Genomic DNA, 18,328 nt, shown 5'->3' on the forward strand with positions numbered 1-18,328 from the left:
TAGCCTCAGAAAAGTCTTCTTTGAAACGTTCTAATCAAGACTTCAAGCTTTCTGAGTGTTGTGTGCGCTTTATTCTTCAATTCTTCCTGGTCCCGGTTTTGCATTTCTAATGAAAGTGAACTGACAAAGCTGGAAAAGTGGTCTAAGGAGCAAAACAAAGCCAGCAAGCATGCTTCTGGTGCGCCAAGATTAATCAATATTCCAGAAACCTCGGGTTTCCCCCCTCCTTCCCTGTGGTGTTTTCATTTTTCCCCACTCCCCCTTTCCCGGGCACAGACTCCGCCCCTTTTCTTAAGTTGCCCCGATAGTAATTTGCAGTTTCAGAGCACATGCACGCCTTGCTCGCTGCGTTTTGTTGCTCCGCTGTACCTGCTGGGAATTCACCTTGTCATTGCCTGGGGTATCTTCCACCCGTTACAAAATCTGAAAAGGTAAGTCTGACGTCCTGTATTCCTGCTGGGCTACATTTCTCGTTCCATTTCTCTGCCAGTGTATTTTGTTTCCCGAGCAGAGGAGTAGCGAGAGTAAAAGCTAGCCATTTTAGTAGATAAAGTCCATGTTAGTAATTTAATGCATTGAGCGTGTGGTGTCTATTTACGCCGTGTCCTCTCTTAATCTGGAGTTGAGTCATTCAGGGTGGATTGGGGGCAGATTGTGGTTGGAGCTCTAGAAAAGAATCAAGGCTGAGCTGGTCTGTTTTAAAGTGACTGGGAAAGGGAATCAGAGATTAGTAGGAGGGGAAAAAATTTGGTCTCTCGCGTCTCCTCTTCTTTACTTCTCCCTAAACTTTTAATCTGCTGTGAAGTCTTGAACGAGCTGTACGTCTTATTATCACTGACCCCAGCCTGCAATTTTATTTAAAAGTCAAAACTGTTAAGACTAGTCTTTTTTTCCGCACTTGGATTTGCCAAAAGCTTCTTGCTTTCTAGTTACCTCCTCCACGGACGCACACACTGGCTTTTCACGTTGCCAGATACACACGTCCACAGGCACGACTTGATTTTTTACTTGGATTTATCATGGGAAAGGTTACGGATTAGAAATCTTGTAAAACAGCAGAAGGAATCCCTTGATCTTTCAAAACAGCTGATTTCCACCAAGGAGAGATTTACTTAGATATATTTGAATAACCTAGGAGCACTTTAAAGAAACTAGAAACCACACGCTGTAACGTTTGGAATGAAAATTGAATTCATCTCACCTATTCTAGAGATCCTAAATTTTAAAATACTGAGAAGTGGGTGATAGTTTCCTCAGAAGACTCCAGCATGTTTGCCACAAAGACAAATGCTACTTTGTACTTCTACTTGGGACCAAAATGAAGATGAATTATGATTTCAGATAATTTATAAATGTGCCCAGCGCACTTAGCTTATTTCATGAAAAAAAAAAAAGTTACCACGTGAAAGAGTCAAATGTATTTCCCAGGACCTGTGGGTACTTGTGTTCTTTTCATAAGCATGTTTACTAGTTGATATTATCATGGTTTTTTTCTTAATGCAGAAAATAGTTACTTTATTATATATAACAGCAACCTCTGACTGTGAAATCTCAGTATCTTAATTCATTTCATTGACCTGGTTATGCCTTTGCCATGTATACAACATGAGCCATTAAGTATAATTACTGAGCGTTTCCTGTGCGTTTAATTCAATTGGACATTTATTGAGGGCGAACACTGTGCAAAGTACTTGGCTAGGTTCTGGGGGATCGGGTGGGGGTAAGGGTGCTCAGTCACACGCAGCTCTGATGAGCCCTTTTATAGCTTCACTGGAGAGGGAAGGACAAATGTTTAAAAATGTAACACAAGTACCTGCTCATATATTCTGGATTTATGCACATGTCTCACACGTGGTCCAGTAAAATATGCACATTCTAGCCTTGAGATCTGGCATTGCCACTCTCCAGCCCTTGATTCCTACTGAGATTATGCAGTTTGCCAACAGCTTCCCCTGGTGTCGGGCAGCCCTGATTTCTCACCCCTGGAGGCTGTAATTCTGTCTCTTTCTCTCTCGTCTAGTTGTGTTCTTGAACACCAAAGAGGACTGGCTTTCTGGGGCTGATTCCGTGACATTGAAGTTCAGAGAACAGACGCTCTGCAGAAGTAAAACATGACTAAAAGCAATGGAGAAGAGGCCAGGATGGGAGGCAGGATGGAGAGATTCCAGCAAGGGGTCCGTAAACGTACACTCTTGGCCAAGAAGAAAGTGCAGAACATCACAAAGGAAGATGTTAAAAGTTACCTGTTTCGGAATGCTTTTGTGCTGCTCACTGTCACCGCAGTCATTGTGGGTAAGTCATTTGATAACAAGCAAAAAAAACAAAAAACAAAAAAAACAACTGGATCTTGTTTCTCGGGGGCATCTGACTGCCTGGGAATATTATCAGATGAACTGATTGTAGGTATTCAGAAGGATAGTCCAGGCTTTCCTCTGAATTTGAAGATTCTTTTTTTTCCTTTAAATGACAGTCTGTTGGCACATTTGGAACAACATGTGGTAAACACGTGGGAATCTGAAAGAATCTCATTAGGCATTATGCAAATCAATTGATTGTGTGGAGAAGGGAAATAAATCAAATGTTTCTCCATCTCATGTAAGGATAAAAGAGGATAATTTAATCTTAAGACCTGAGCAGTTAAGTAACAGTAGAAACAAGCAAGTACTCTAGATTTGGCCAAAATGTGATCATTATGCAATGTCACTTTCACTTAAAACTAATGTACACTATTGGTACACCCAGAACGAGACACAGATCCCTAATAGTGATTATATTCTAACTGGTGCTGACTTACAGCTGAATATCAACACAGACATAGTGGCCGAATCTTTTCTGTTTGTACACGGTCTCGTCCAGTGACTGGGAAAGGCAAATTAGGGGAAATGTAAACACAGATCCCTCATTCATTGCCTCTAAGCGTCTGCCATAAATAGCTAAACCTTTTTTGAAACTTTTCAGTCTCTTACTAATTTAGCATTGTTGACAGCAGTCTGTACAAATAAAACATTATTGTTTTGTTTGATTTATTGGTATCTGAAATTATAGTTCATTATAATTAGCAATTATATCTGCTACTTGTAGGTAGCGTTAATCTTCCTTTAAAATATAGCTGAAAAATCTACTTACTTGGAATTTTTGAACCAATATAGAAATCCTTAGGCTGGTAAACAGATAAGCCAATGTCATGCTGTAAAAAATGCTATAACTTAAATTTCTACTAATCTGCCACCAAAAAAAAGGCTTTAATCTCTACCTTGGAGTTTGCCAAGATCACCATCAAATATAACAGATAATGACAATAAAAACTAAGAAAATTCTGTAGCATGTAAATATAATTATAACTATCTCCAAAAATAGGATTCTTAGATTGCAGACAAATAGGAATATAGCAGAAGAGTAGTTTGTCACAAGGCTTTAGATATATTCCATTTCAACATCTTTGGCTCCTTTTAGTAATTGTTGGTGATTAATGACTGTTCAATTAATTCCAGAGATGTTCAAAAAGAAAGTTTCCTGATTGACTCAGAGAAGTAATGGCTTTCTTTAGGTCTCCAGGTTTGAATACCTTCCCGGAAGAAGTATTTCAGTGCTGTATCATTGTCTTGGAAGTTGATGTAAAATACAGTATTCTCATCTCGGTTTTTTTCTTTGAATTACAGTCGTTGTCAAGCCAAGTAATGGCTGTGTAATAATAATTGTGAGCGATTATACAGCACTATTCCAGCTACTTTCTAGGTGTTTTGCTTATATTAGCTCACTTAATCCTTAAAAAAGCTTATGAAAGCAGTAGGTAGGTATGATTACTCTGATCCTCATTTCATAGCTAAGGAGACTGAGCACGGAAAGATCAAGCAACTTGCCCAAAGTCACGCAGCTAGTGAATGCTAGAGGTGAAAGTCAAACTCAGGCTGTCTAGTGCCAGAGGCCATTCTCTTAACCACTCTGCCATCCCGCCTCAGTGCTCTCCTGACTAGCTGACATCTTGTGAGAGTTGCCAGGAAGAAAAATGCTGCCATGTCTTGGTAGAGGCCAATTACCAAGCAATGCTACATGCATTCACATAGCTTTGTCATTTTGCTCTATGATTTACTCAGTTAAACTCAGCAGAAAACGTATAATTCTCCTACAAATGATTAAGCTGCATTCCTCTCATTCATTTAACAAATGCCCATTTATTTTGCAACCCTATACGTATAAAAATAGAACTCAGTGATACTGGAGTATGTTTGGAAAAGATGCAGAAACACTGATTCAAAATGGTGTTCTAAACACAAGAGTTCCATTTCTAGGACAGAAATGTTTCAGGTGAAGAACACAGAAATGGAAAGTGATAAAACCTGAACATGGAAAGCAGATCAATGGAGAAGGAAGTTCTTAAGTGATTACAAAGAAATAACATCTCTGATAGAAGGAAGATAGTGCCAGGATTTAAGAGTCCATTTTCTCTCTGAGTTCTGGGATCATTTCCTAGCCCAATGAGGACTTTTCCTAAGATTTGTGAGAACTGTGATGAGTTGGCTGCGCTGGGGTAGATAACTTGGCAGGATGCCCTCAGGGTTGGCTTTACTAATGGAAACTGAGGAGGTAGAAGTAACAAGAAGAAGGCACTAACAAAGAAACAAATAAAGAGATCTCATTGACAGTCAGACCACTGAGTCTACACCAAAGACTTGGAATCACAACTTAGTAGCAAACAGATTTAGGAGAGAAGGAAGAAGCCTTCAGCTATCTCTTGGTGCCTCTTGCACTGAGGGCCCAGTGAAAACAAAGGCTCATTTAGCTTGCCACTGGGTACCATGTCTACATCAACCCTAAAAGAAATAATAGGAAAAGGACATGTCTGGGACATCAGCTCTCAAATTTGTTTGCTGCAGCACAAGGAAAAACTGGAAAGACGCTAGGAAGGAAGGAGAAAATAGTTATTTTCTCCAAAGATGAAATGACAAGAAAGAACTATAGCTATTACTTAGTTTTCTTTTTTTTAATTTCATTTTTATTTATTTATTTTTAAAATTATTTATTTATTTATTTATCTATTTATTTAGGCTGCACTGGATCTTAGTTGTGGCATGCATGATCTTCGTTGTGGTGCACGGGCTTCTTTCTAGTTGTGGCGCGTGGACTCTAGAGCACGCAGGCTTAGTTGCCCTGCGGCATGTGGGATCTTAGTTCCCTGACCAGGGATCAAACCCATGTCCCCTGCACTGAAAGGTGAAGTCTTAACCACTGGACCGCCAAGGAAGTCCCAATTACTTAGTTTTCAAATTCTTAGGTTTTGATCACTTTTACTAAAAAAGACTGGGAAAATCTACATAGTGGGGTGAATTTTTTGTTCAGTCTGTTTTCTTTCATCTTTTTGAAATAAAAGAAATGTGCATTTAGTGTGTGGGAATAGAAACTAGAAATACAGAGGAGTAGAGACATGTGAATCCATATATTCAAAAAAAGTAGGGAATTGTAGATATTGCACTACCAATTCCTCTACAAACACAGGCATAGAACCACATGTGCAATGTGATGTCATTTCTATGCAATGACATTTCTAATGTCATTTCTAAGCCATGTCAAAGTCTGAAAGTGCCAGGCTGCAAAGCCTATGTAACGGGAGCAGACTAGCAACTTGAGAGAAGGCAGTGGCAAGTGCTAAGTCCCTTTAAGATAGTTCATCATTAAAGCATTAGATGAAGTGTCTTCCAGGGCTATTGCAGACAGCTGTCAGACAAAAAACACACTGAGTGGTCACTGACTTTCTTCCTCTGGGAAGCACTTTCTACTTCATACTGTGGTCAGTTGTGTCAGAGGGACCTCAGACATCTCCCTGAAAGAAAGAAAAATCCTTTGTCATGTTCAAGTCACAGAATGTCACTCATCTATTATCTGCTAAATAAATACTTTTTTTTTTTAAAGATTCAACGCTATTCAGCAATTTAACAAATATTGGATGTTGTGTATCTGGCTCTATGCTACACAATGTGGCATCTCTGCCCTCAGGTCGTTTAGTAGGAGAGATGGATGAAAAATGAGATGACAAAGGAATATATGGGGTTCAGAAGTAGTAATAGAGAAATTCGTAACATTTTTTGAAATGAGATCATATTGTATATACAGTTCTATATCGTATATGATGTCTTTCTGTGTTGGTACTTTAGACGTTCTACTTTGTTATTAACAACCACATGTGGAACCATAGATGTGCCATGTGGTAACATTTTTAAAGTGTGGCTTTTGATGAAGGATAGACCTGGATTCATATGCCGGCCGTACTTAATCACCGTGTGATCCTAAAGAAGGTGTTTACCCGTTCTGAAGTCTCAGGTTTCCTCATCTATCGTTACATGTATAATATATATTGTGGACACTTATGTGGTGACAAGCAGTGTTGTAAGTGTTGTTAGTATGTTAGCTTTATTTAATCCTCACAACAAGCCAGGGAGGGAGGTATTTTTATTCTCATTTTATAGATGAGGAGACCGAAGCTCAGATACTTATCCCACAGTTGATGCATTTTGACCGGGATTCAAATCCATTATTCTGGCTCCAAGTTCATGCTCTTACCCACCACAGTGTTCTGGATGCTTGGTCCCTCCTCTCAGGAAATGTTCATTCTTGTTTTATTACCCCAATTAGCTAAGGATGTGCACTGACACATCAACAGGAGGGGTGGAAAGGAGAGGTTGAATTGAGAATTCAGAACAAGGGTCACTCCTGAGTCCTGGTGGCTGATTGCATGTGAGTTGACAGAGAAGGTGGATTGCAGGTCGATGGTCTGATTTCTGGCTTGGGTGACCGAGTGGCGTTGGTACCGTCAGTCACGGTGGAACACAGGAAGACGGGGGAAGTAATAATTTCAGTTTCGGACATGTTGAGTTTGAGATGTGGGCTGCCACTGCAGTGGAGATACAGTGCAAGAGGCTCACCATAAATAAAGATTTGGAAGGTAGCCTTACCATCTCCAGACTGAACGAAGACAGGTTCTGTCTTTGAAGGTAAACGAATAACGATCAATGAATCGGGTTATCCTGCTGCATAAGCTACTCTGTAAGTGAGTCTATTTGGAGAGCAGTATTAACTCTAGGGCCCGTCTTTATAACTAGAAGCAATAATCTCCCAGAAATGCTGTCGTGGTATTCTGAGCCTTGGACATGTAATACAATATCCAGCCGAGTCAGTTAGTTCAGCCAAGCAGGTTCATCAATGTAGTGAACTATCAGCTGCTGCCTGGACCAAACTAGCCAACTGCTTGAGTTAGTGGCCCCCATGCTGACACCTTTCAGCTTACTAAGAGAACGGCATCTCCACCCAGATTGAACAACAAGAATCCAAAGAATGGTGAACAGATTTCTGGGTTCAGATTTCCAGTTTCTTCAACACTTCCTGGAAAAGAGAAGAAGAGAAGGAGCTTCCAGAAGCTCGGGGGAGGATGGCTCCTGAGGCAGGCCCTCCCCTGGTGTTACCAGAGCCCAGCTAGTGACTGTCACTCACAGAGACTCCCTGGGCAGAGGGCTGGGCTGGAGGGCGAGCTAAGAAGCAGTGGATTCATAATGCCCTGCTCTGGAGAAGTGACATAGGGATAGGGTGTAAGGACTAGAGTCTTTTTTTTTTTTTTTTCCTCTGCTTCATTGTCTTCCCCAGGGAGCAGAACTACAGAAAAATTGTTGGGGACAGCCATAGCAAATAGCTGACTTGCATTAGATCCCTGCCCTCCCTCCCACCTTCTCCAAAAGCATTCCAGAGAGCTGCCTCCCGTCCTGGGGATAGAGTCCAGGACGGAATAGGGAGTAGATCAGAGCCACGGATTCTGGAGTCAGATGCTTAGGTTTATGTCCCATTTCTGGAACTGAGCCTCTGTTTCTTCATGTGTAAAATGGAATAATTATAACACCTCCCTGCCAAGATTCTATCCCAGTTCTGCCACTTACGACCATGTAACCTTAAATAATTTCCTTAAATGCTTGGCAGGCAAAGTGTCCGAAGAAACTGTCAACCCTTCGTCTTTGGCTTCCATCTGTGCTAGGGCGTCAAGTGAAGATACACGCGGGTTTCATGATGCTGCTCGGCCAGAGGACTGAGAGCCAAGGATGAGGGAGGACCGGGTGAGGGGAGGGGAGAAGATGGTCACCTAGTTTAGGTCTGGAAGTGTCTTCTGTTTCCTTGGCTAGAGGAGGGAGCCAAGAGAGTCGTAGGAAGGGACTTAATAGTTGTAAAGGGCTTTGAGAGGCAGAGATGAAAGCCTCAGTGTAAGTGACACCGTCATTACCTGTCCCTTACCTACCTGGCCTCTTGAGCCAAGCAGAAAGTAATCCCCAGGCAGCTGTTATCACAACACAGACTGCTCAAGGGAGGGAGTGATGTCTCAGGAAAATGGGAAGTTGCTGAGAAAATGGTTTCAATAAATGTTGTAACATACTCAATAGTGCATTTTTGTTCATACCACTCAGGACCCATCAGAGTTCACCACCTCCCTGGTTTCTCCTTTTCTCCAGCATTTTGGTGTCTACTGTTCATTAATTGTCACCCCCATCAGAGTGGAGCCAAGCAAGATGAGGGGTTCTGGAAACTTGGAGAAAATGTTGCTGATTTCTAACAGCGTTGGTAAAGGTTATTTTGAAGTAGGGGGTAGAAGGCTTAATGTTGTTCTAAGAGTGTCTCTGGGTTTTATTTTGCTCTATTTTCTTCCTGTTAATTCACATAATGAGAAAACTGAGCAGGCAATTTCAAATTTGTTTCTTTTTCAAGTAGGTAATCAAATAAGTATGTGTGTTCAGGACAATTACCTGCAATAATAATACCTTCCATTGTTGCTGTGTTACAGTTTACAGAGTGTTTTCCCATTGCCCTCTATAGCAATGTAAGTCCATGGCCAGTTCATCCCCCCTTCTGATTAGTATCTGTGAATGTCTGGAACACAGCTGAGAAAGCGCTGAGAGTCTAAAGGTTCTGCTTACAGACACAGCTCTGCCGTCAGCTCCCTTTATGATTTAAGACAAATCTCTGGACCTCATATTTCCTCATCAACAAAATACATTTAGACTAATGTCTGCCTCCAACTCCAAAATTCTATCATTTGAAGTCTAATTTGTCTTCCTCTAAAGCTGAAAATACGGAATAAGATACATGAGGGTTTTCTTTTCAGCCCATGATGCTGTACCATTGTAAGGACCTTTTTCCTGAACTCATGATCTCCCAACTCATTCTAGCCAGTCTCTCAAATCTATGAAGCAGCTGCCTTCTCTTGCTTTGAATTCTTGACTTTCAAGTTCTTGACTCTGGGTGTGGTGACCAATGTTTCCTAAGCAATGTTTGAGGACACAACTGAGGCACACCTCTGCAGAGCCACTCCTGCCCTTCCATCTTCTGCCCACCTCTTATAAATCAGGAGATGAAAATTGCAGGCCTTTGTTTTTGCTATAGAGTAAACAAGGTTGTGAAGAGCCTACGCTATTTGGAAGAGGCAACTGGAATTTAAGCACCATCTTTTCCAAGCTATACATTCCAGGTGTTAAGAGTTCTTGATATTTATGGAATGCTGGGGTGCCATCATTCACCAAGTATTTGGTCTGACAGCTAGGTGAGCTATATCATTGCTGTGAGATGTGGAAACACACAGAGCACTTCAGGGCACACAGTTTAGTCATTGTGCTCACCCAGGATAAAAATTATGAGTTTTATGTCAAGCTTCAGTGCTATCAAAATGGCCCAGAGCTTATTCCCTAGACCAAGAATATTCCCAGCACTAGACCCAATCAAAAATGCACTCAAGGGCTTCCCTGGTGGCGCAGTGGTTAAGAATCCACCTGCCAATGCAGGGGACACGGGTTTGAGCCCTGGTCCGGGAAGATCCCACATGCCGCGGAGCAACTAAGCCCATGAGCCACAACTACTGAGCCTGCGCTCTAGAGCCGGCGAGCCACAACCACTGAGTCCATGTGCCACAACTACTGAAGCCCGCGTGCCTAGAGCCCATGCTCTGCAACAAGAGAAGCCACCACAATGAGAAGCCCGTGCACTGCAACAAAGAGTAGCCCCCGCTCGCCGCAACTAGAGAAAAGCCGGCGCACAGCAACGAAGACCCAACGCAGCCAAAAAAAAAAAAAAAAAAAAAAAATGCACTCAAGTGGTTTTGAAACCAGAAAGAGAAGAATAAAACCCCCAAGGCTAGATAAAGGAAGATATACCCTGGCTGAATTAAGTCAATGTCCGGGAAAGGCACTCCTTTTTTTCCTCTGTGTATCTTATCAAAGAGTTGAAGGTAAATTTAGGAGCAGCGAGTTGAAAGGTACACTTAAGTTTTGAATTTCAAGACTGAGTCCCCGTCTCCTGAGAGGACAACTTCATTCTTCTTGTCCCCAGAGAGATTTCTCCAGTTCTCCAGCAATGATTCCAGGCCACAAACTGCTCTTGCTTCCCAGAGAGAAAACAGTGGGCTATTAGTGAGAGACTTTCTATTCAAAATCTTGTAAGATGAAGCTCATTTGTCCCTAATGAGAGTAGAGATGGACAATTACTACCCTTCTCACCCTGAAAAGATGGCCTCTTCTTTTAGACACATAGCATCACTGGAAATTCCATTTTTAAAGCAAGGAAGGCAAAACCCCAGGGATCCATGTGCTTGCTGCTGTCTTCAGCGTGTTGATGAATGTGAAAGTAAAGGCATCAAGAAGGAAATTATGAGTCTTTGAAGAGACTGCTTATGACCCAAGTTGTTTTCTTTTTTTTTTTTCTTATTTATTTACTTTTGTCTTAGATTTGCTTTTTTAAGGCAAATGAAGTAGTCCTGTACATAAAGCTGCAACTCAATAAACTTGCCAGGTCTTTGTAAGTTCTGGCATCGGGATGCTTTACACAACATGACAGATGAGGAAAGAGCATACCTTTGCTGAGTGGTTTACAATGTGAGTTTTCAGCTCTGGTATACTTGTAACTCTGGCTAATTGGGTGAAGCAGCACATGAGCCTGTAACGACTGAGTTCAAAGTTTTTTCAGATTCACTTCCTTGTCGCCAGAAAAAAAGCCTTTTGGTCAGAAAGTGATCCACTCAACTATAAATCTGAGCACACTAGTGTCCCCCCTCTCCATGACCCAAATTAAGGAAACTCATTGTTAAAGCAAATTAAAGCAGATGGAGGACCAACCAACCCAGACCCAGAGTGAGTTTTTAGAAAGATTCAGGCATTTAGCAGAAAAGATGTAAAATAGAATTCAGTCAGATTTTTTTAAAATTGTGGGCCATTTTTGTGTGTGTATTTATTTTGTTATTTTACTTATGAAATAAATAAATCTACATTGCCCCAAATCAAAAAGAACAAAAGTAAAATGAAATGAAAGTGTCACACTCACCCAGATCCCCCAGGGGTCCAATTTGCTTTGTTATCAGTTTCTTCTGTGACTTTAGAGTTATTTTATAAGCATGAAAATAAATTCATATTTATTTAATTTTTTTTTTTTTTGCCTTTTGCAAATTGTACCATAGTATATATAGCTCACTTCATACTTTGCTTTTTTCACTTTACAATATTCCTTGGATGTCATTCCTTACTAGCACAAAAAGAACCTCCTTATTCTCTCAAGGCTGCATGGTATGGGTGAACCACACTTTATTTAAGCAATTCCCAATTGATGGGACACTTAGGTTGTTTCCAACCCTTTGATATCATTTTTCAAATGGTATAATGAATAATCTTGGATAAAAGTTATTTCACCCTGGTAAAGTATATCTGTGGGATACATCCCTAAAAGTGAAATTGCTGAGACTAAGGGTATACCCATTTGTGATTTTGTGTAGCTAATTTATACCCCATAGAGGTTGTAGTCATTTACTCTTTCAAATTGTGAGATTTAAAAGAGTTTGCCCCAATGGGGCTGCTGCCACAGGTAGAGATGAGTGGACTTTGAAGTTTGTGTGGGCTGGCAAGCATATGACACACAAGCAAAGGCACAGGGAGAGCTTGGAAATTTTTAAATATATTTCATTTCCAGTTTCTACTCACAACTATATATATTAACCAGAAAGGAAGGCAACAGATTCTGGTGATTTCAGTTACTATTTCTAAAATAGATTTTTTTAAATGACAGTGGATTGGACATTTAAAGACCTGTAGGATTATTTATAAATTATATTACCATTTCACATAGTCTATGTTAGCGCAGTTTTAAGAAGAAAAGCACCAGGCTTTTCAGAACTCCAAGGTTCTTCCGATTCAGTTGTCTCTCAATGTTGCACGCCGTGCGGATTTGAGTCTGCATCTGTACCCTGCCTGGTCATCAGTCACCCACGGCTGGTTATCTGGGCACCACTGGTGGAACAAGGCTGGAACAGGTATTTCCCACCTCCAGCAACAGGAAATACCAAAGGACAAAAGAATGAGCCAAGCCAGGGCCCAGATCTCTGAAGGATGTGGGAACAGAGGAGTGGGGGAGGGTGGAAAGGTTGACTCAAACACAGAGTAGCTTCTCATCAGGAAATGCCTGGAAGTTTGGGCTGAAACAAAAGGCCAGGGACCAGCAGACCTCTTGGGCAGGTAAATTCTCCATTTTGCCCTTGGCTTCTTTATAAAAATGAGTTAATGGAACTTTACATCCAGCAGCTTCATCAGGCTGGCATGAGACAGGCTTTTAGCTTCTCCAGATTGGGCCACAATCTAGCCAAGTTCTGAAATAGAAACTTTTATCTGATCTCTCAAATAATTATTGAGTACCTGCCATAATAACCGTAATGGCCAAATTGATAAAGCATTTTATGACTTACTACAAGCTTTCGTATGCATTATCAAGGACTTTAGAATTCATTAGAAGAAACAAGATGAATGCATATAAAGCAGCTAAGATAATGCTCAGAATATGTAGCAGAGAATATTAAAGTTCATACTGCCTTTCTGATCTATTTCTCCCATTATTCAGATTAAGAAGGGGGCAGGGAGGGCAAAGAGATTATGTGACTTGAAGATATTAGCTGTGGAAATAGGCAGATCTAAGTTTGAAACCCCATTTTGCCAACATCAGTTACTGGCCATGTAATCCTGGACAGATGGCTTATTTTCTCTAGGGCTCAGTCTCTTCATCTATAAGATGGTGATATTAAGTCCTGTAGGTTTGCTATGAAGATTCAGTCATTTAAGTGAAGTATCTACTAGCGTAATTTACTGGCAGCATCAGGCCCAGAACCCTCATCTCTGACTCCCAGACTATGATCTTTCTACAGCATCACACCTGCTGTCTTTCATACTCAAAAAAACCTACCTAGTGAGAGAATTAGGAATCAAGAGCTGTCACTCCTAGTTTGTGAATCTAGAAACCTAAGCATATGAGAAATCATAGTTCAGTCAAGAACCAGTTTCCCAAATCATGAGAGAAATCACAGTTTGGTAGAGAAGGGAGGTCCCTAAGGGTAGGCTCCTACACTCACGGAGCGCAGTAGGGAATCGGATTCACGGTGCAACTAAGCGATTCCTCTGCTCAGGAAACTGTTCAACAGCAGCTGGGGGCCAGGCCTAGAGACTGTGCAGGTCAGACAAAGCCCTTATCATCCTGTGCAGCTCACTTGTTGGTGTGGTGGAAACTGTGACCTTGCTTTTAACCAATAGAACATGGCAAAGGCAATGGATGCCACTCCTGTGATTTTATTACATCATACATTAGATTGTTGTAAACTTGAGGCAAAGTAGTGCTAGTTTTTTGTTTGTGTGTTTGGTTTTTGACTACAAAAATGAAAAGACCCTAGCTGGGAAAGAATAGTATTTTGTCACATAAAACCAATGGTGCTCTATCAACAAAAATATTTGATACTATTATACCCTTGAGCCATCTTGCATTCAAGCAGACAGCATGGCCTCCTTTCTGGCTGAAGATCTACAGGCCAAACTTTTTCCCGGTAGGAGTTTGAATGGGCTTTGACCGGTTTGCAATGTAAATGCTGGAAGAGCTAGTTAGCTCACCTTGGGTGGGCCTTTGGTAGTTTTCTTGCAGCTGGCCTCAGAATGTGAGGTCTTCCTCTCAAGATCAATGCCACTATCACTTTTAGATTCTCTTTTGACATCTGAGCTCTTTGGGGGGCATCGTCTCTTTTTCTGGAGAATTTTGCGTTGTGAATAATAATTCTAGAAGGCTTTGGTCTGCCGATCTGTTCATGACAGAGTTTGGAGATAGGGAGGGAACGTTAGTAAAACTTTATTATTTCAAACGCCAACATCCACCAAAAGTTAAAGTGGGTGATTTGGTCTAAAGTTTACTTCAGACTGTGCTTCATTCTTTTACTCTTAAATATTTTCTGGCTTCTTAATATTTTCAATAATTTTTTTCAGATTAGATAGGAACCAAATTCTTAAAACAGGTCTTTAGCTTTAACTTGTGAGTGTCTGGCCTTCAAAAGTGAGCCAGGTATGTGTTCTTTCTGAGGCTCCAGAGTGCACGTCGTGTCTTAGTTTAGAAAGTGAAGTGATATTTAATCTTCCAAAGAAGTGTTTGTTGTATAGACTCCCCAGGGAGAAACAGTGAACCCCTGAAGGACTCTTTTCTTGAGCTTTCCACAATAGGGGAGAAAAAGTATTTTTAAAAAATGCATCTTTGTTTGCAGCATTCAACAAGCACAGTTAATTTTGATCACCGTAAACATTTTTGTTAAGATATTTCCTAGATTCTAGAAATCTTGTTAAAATACCAAAATAAGAATACTATGAGATTGTTGGCTGAGAATGAGCAATTTTGATATTGCTCGTGACATCTATGTATTACATAATGTCACCAAGATGCCAACTTTGCAAAGTTTGCTTCGGATGTAACAAATCCTGTTAGGAAGTTCTTCTGGTTTTTATGGTTATTTTTGCAGAGTAATCAATAATAAAGGATCTGTTCTCTTGCACTAAAGATCTGGTAGCCATAAAAGTTTTTATTAGTTCTGGGAATATCAATCAATGTGCTTAAATAAGTGCCCACTAATGGAACTCAGCTCTGCAGAGGCAGTGAGTTGCTTTACTGAAGGGAAGCAGGCTTCCCCCAACCCCTCTCCCTCTAACTGGTCAGAAGGGCAGAGTGGAGAGGGCTCTGAGAAGTCTATGTATCAGGCTGTGAGAACTTGTTTTCAGGGAAGACTCTTCGTTGCTGGGCTCTGTAATCAGAAACCTGAATTGCTTACCCAGAAAAGCCATCTTTGCATATGCAGGGCATCTCCTCTTGACTTAATGCTGATAGCTGGCTGACCTCAGCACACTGACTTCACCTCTAACGCTGCCTGTCCCAGCAGAAAGCTGAAGAAAAAAATGGCTTTTGTTTATTCATTTAAAAATGAACTGAAAAAAAGCTAGATGTGGACTTCATTAAGTAAAATCAACAAAATCTTTCCTCAACTTAAGCTCTATATTTAGTTAACCTAATTCAAAATAGAATGAAAATGTAGATAAAATATTTTGTACTAACTTAGGCTCTTTAAATTAGTACCACGTCTACTGAAAGGCCGTGAGTACCGCATAGTGGGTGAGGGTCTGGGCCCTGGAGCTGGGTGTGAAGTCCACCTCAGCCACTCAGCTGACCTTGAGAAGAGCTTGACCCCTCTCTACGCTGACAATGGCTCCGACCTATACAGGTTTGTGGTTTTGGCAGTTTACCCTCTTGTCAGTGACTGGTTCTCCATCTGTGAGATACGGGTAGTACTATTCCTGGCCTCCAAGGCATCTGTGCTTGTGAGAACTTGGCATCTTGCATGTGCTGAAGACTGTTAGCTGTTGTCATTAAGCATGAGAACCTGAAGCATGTTTTCATTTAATGTCTTTCCCACCTTTGTTACTGATGGTTTCCAACGATGAAAATGTGTGCACTGGAGGGAAAAGGCAGGCTACTTTAATTAATAAATTCTATATACATTTAGTTAAATCATTCCATGCAAAGGGACTTGGTGTAACCATTTTAAACAGTGACTTGATACTAATAACCATATTGTGGGATCCTCAAAAAGTAAGAGGACCTGTGGAAGGTTCCGAAGGTGCCTCTGGGACATCTCTAGCAGATCCAAGGTTAGTACTCAAGTGCCTCTACAATTTTGGGGGTTAGAGATGCTGAAGACCCAGAGGCCAGGTGCATTTGAGAACTGTCTTCAAGCAAGCTAGTAGAAAGAGCGCTGGCTTTTGTTTGGAAGCCCCCGGGTCAACCACTTACTAGCTCTGTAACCTTGAACAAGTTAACTAACTTCTGAGCATCAGCATGTTCATCTTTAAAATAGAAATGATAATACCTATCTCATAAAGTTGTGATGAAGATCACACCACCATTAACACATAGTAAGAGCTCAATAAAAATTGCCCTTCCCCACATAATCTTTCCTAAGAGTAGAAATGGCTCACTTGATAAACCCAGAGACAGTAAGTAGACCAAAGCACAGTCAGGGACAAAACTGATTCAAAGTGTATTTGCAATGTGCCATCACTCTAAACAACTCCCCTCTTCAAAGCACTTGACTTAAAACTATCCCTTATAAATAAATGATGTCATCTTTCTACAGTTCCTACTATAAAGAAGAGCTTTTAGAAAGTGTGGTTTCCGAATTGGAGATGGTAAAGAAACACAGACATTCTAGGGTAGATGCCAGGACTACACTTCCAAGCAAGACCAGCTTGACTGGAAGGAGACAGATGAAAAATTTCACCACCTCTTGAGACTTTGCCTCCTTGACTGTCTTTCTGTTGCTCTGTTAGACATCTTTTTGGCATATTGGAGAGTTAAGAGACTTTGTCATTCATGTATTGCCCAGAATTCATTCACTGAGCTGGCTTGCTTTCCCTCCGAACATCTAGATGAAAATTGGTTGCACGAAGTGAATGTGGGGTTTGATGGGGGAAGGGAAGGGAAGGGAAGGTGCGAGGAGCATTCAGGGAGAGAAAGAGGCTGCATACAGCTGGTGTGCTTGTAGACAGGGGAGTAGAGTCAATGTTGGCAAAGCCTGGACTCTGGGAAAAGGGATCAAATGCACCTAGTGTTTAGAAAGAATAGTCCCTTCTTTCATCTACACTGGCTTGTCTCTTGCCCCTAGAACCTGTATCATTAGTAGAGCAGCTATTTTACCAATTTTTTCTGAATTATAATTTAAATGGGTATTTCTGGACTAGGCAGGATCCTACCCACCCTTGAAAATATTGTTGTACATGAGTAAATACATTTCTAAAAATGTATTTAGAAAGGGTCTTGTAAAACCAAGCTTGTTCTTAAATTGTTATTTGAAGGATATCTAAAATTCCTACTAGCTTGGTATGGTCAAATTTCAGAAGACCAAAATGAGTTTCTTGGGCTTACTGTGCATATTTTTTGTTATAATTGAGTGACAAACGTTTAAATGCATGTAAATAAAAGTCACAAAACATAACCAATACCAGTGAAAATACATTTGATTGGAAGTAAACTTTATAATATTTATTTTATTACTTGCATACTTATTATAAGATAAAGCACAGATTTTAGTAACTTGACCTTTATATGAACAAGTAGGAAAGAACCAGATATAACCAGAGCTTTTTATAATTCCTATGTGCTGTTAATACTGTTGTATTGAATAATGCACACTGAAAATTGAAATTAAATACCTTACCCCAAACCGAGTTCCAGGGAGATTAAAGATTTAAGATTTTAAAACCAAGCAAACTATCAAAAAAGGAAAAGTGTATTAAAGGTTTCTCAAACTTAGGAGGGTGAGGGAAATTAAAGTTTATAACTCTTGAAGAGATCACTTAATAAAAAAGATGTGTAGACATTATTTGTAGAACACCTGTATATTTTAAGTAATAATATATGGCAAGCAAATTAGAAAAAAACTATAGCAAATATTATTTTAAACATAGGCAAAGGGTAACTATCTCTATTATATAAAGAATCTATACCAAATATACACACACATACGTAAACTCTTAAACTATCAGGATTTAGTAAATGACTGGTGAAAATACAATTAGGAGGAATGGTCAACATCATTAGATATTAAGTAAATTCAAAAGAAAACAAATATACAGACTATTTACTCATTCAAAAATTCTGCTTCTTTTAACAAGTTTTTATGATAATATTCTGTTCCTAGAGGTATGGGAAATAAAGCCTTCTCATTCACTAATGGGTTATTAAACTGCTGGGCCAATCCATTGGGAAAGCAATTCGATAGCATGAGTTGAGGTAGTCATATGCTTTATTTTTTTTTCTTCCAGGTTTACTGAGGTGTAATTGACATACAGCACTGTATAAGTTTAAGATGTATGGCATGGGAATTCCCTGGCAGCCCAGTGGTTAGGACTCTGAGCTTTCACTGCTGAGGGCCAGGGTTCAATCCCTGATCTGGGAACAAAGATCCCGCAAGTCTTGC

At 40.4% G+C, this 18,328-nt stretch overlaps 1 protein-coding gene across 1 annotated transcript in view; it reads left to right on the plus strand.

The window, feature by feature from the left end:
- The first annotated feature begins 332 nt into the window (after positions 1 to 332).
- Positions 333 to 18,328, plus strand: part of SLC1A3 (solute carrier family 1 member 3) — a 74,461-nt gene continuing 56,465 nt past the window's right edge. Inside the window, exons 1-2 of the mRNA XM_068532377.1 lie at positions 333 to 431; positions 2,021 to 2,292. Of these exons, the coding sequence (XP_068388478.1) occupies positions 2,112 to 2,292 (181 nt within the window). The 5' untranslated portion in view covers positions 333 to 431; positions 2,021 to 2,111. The remainder of the gene's footprint in view (positions 432 to 2,020; positions 2,293 to 18,328) is intronic.

Source organism: Eschrichtius robustus, chromosome 2, assembly GCF_028021215.1.
Source record: "Eschrichtius robustus isolate mEscRob2 chromosome 2, mEscRob2.pri, whole genome shotgun sequence".
In the NCBI taxonomy this organism is placed as follows: domain Eukaryota; kingdom Metazoa; phylum Chordata; class Mammalia; order Artiodactyla; family Eschrichtiidae; genus Eschrichtius; species Eschrichtius robustus.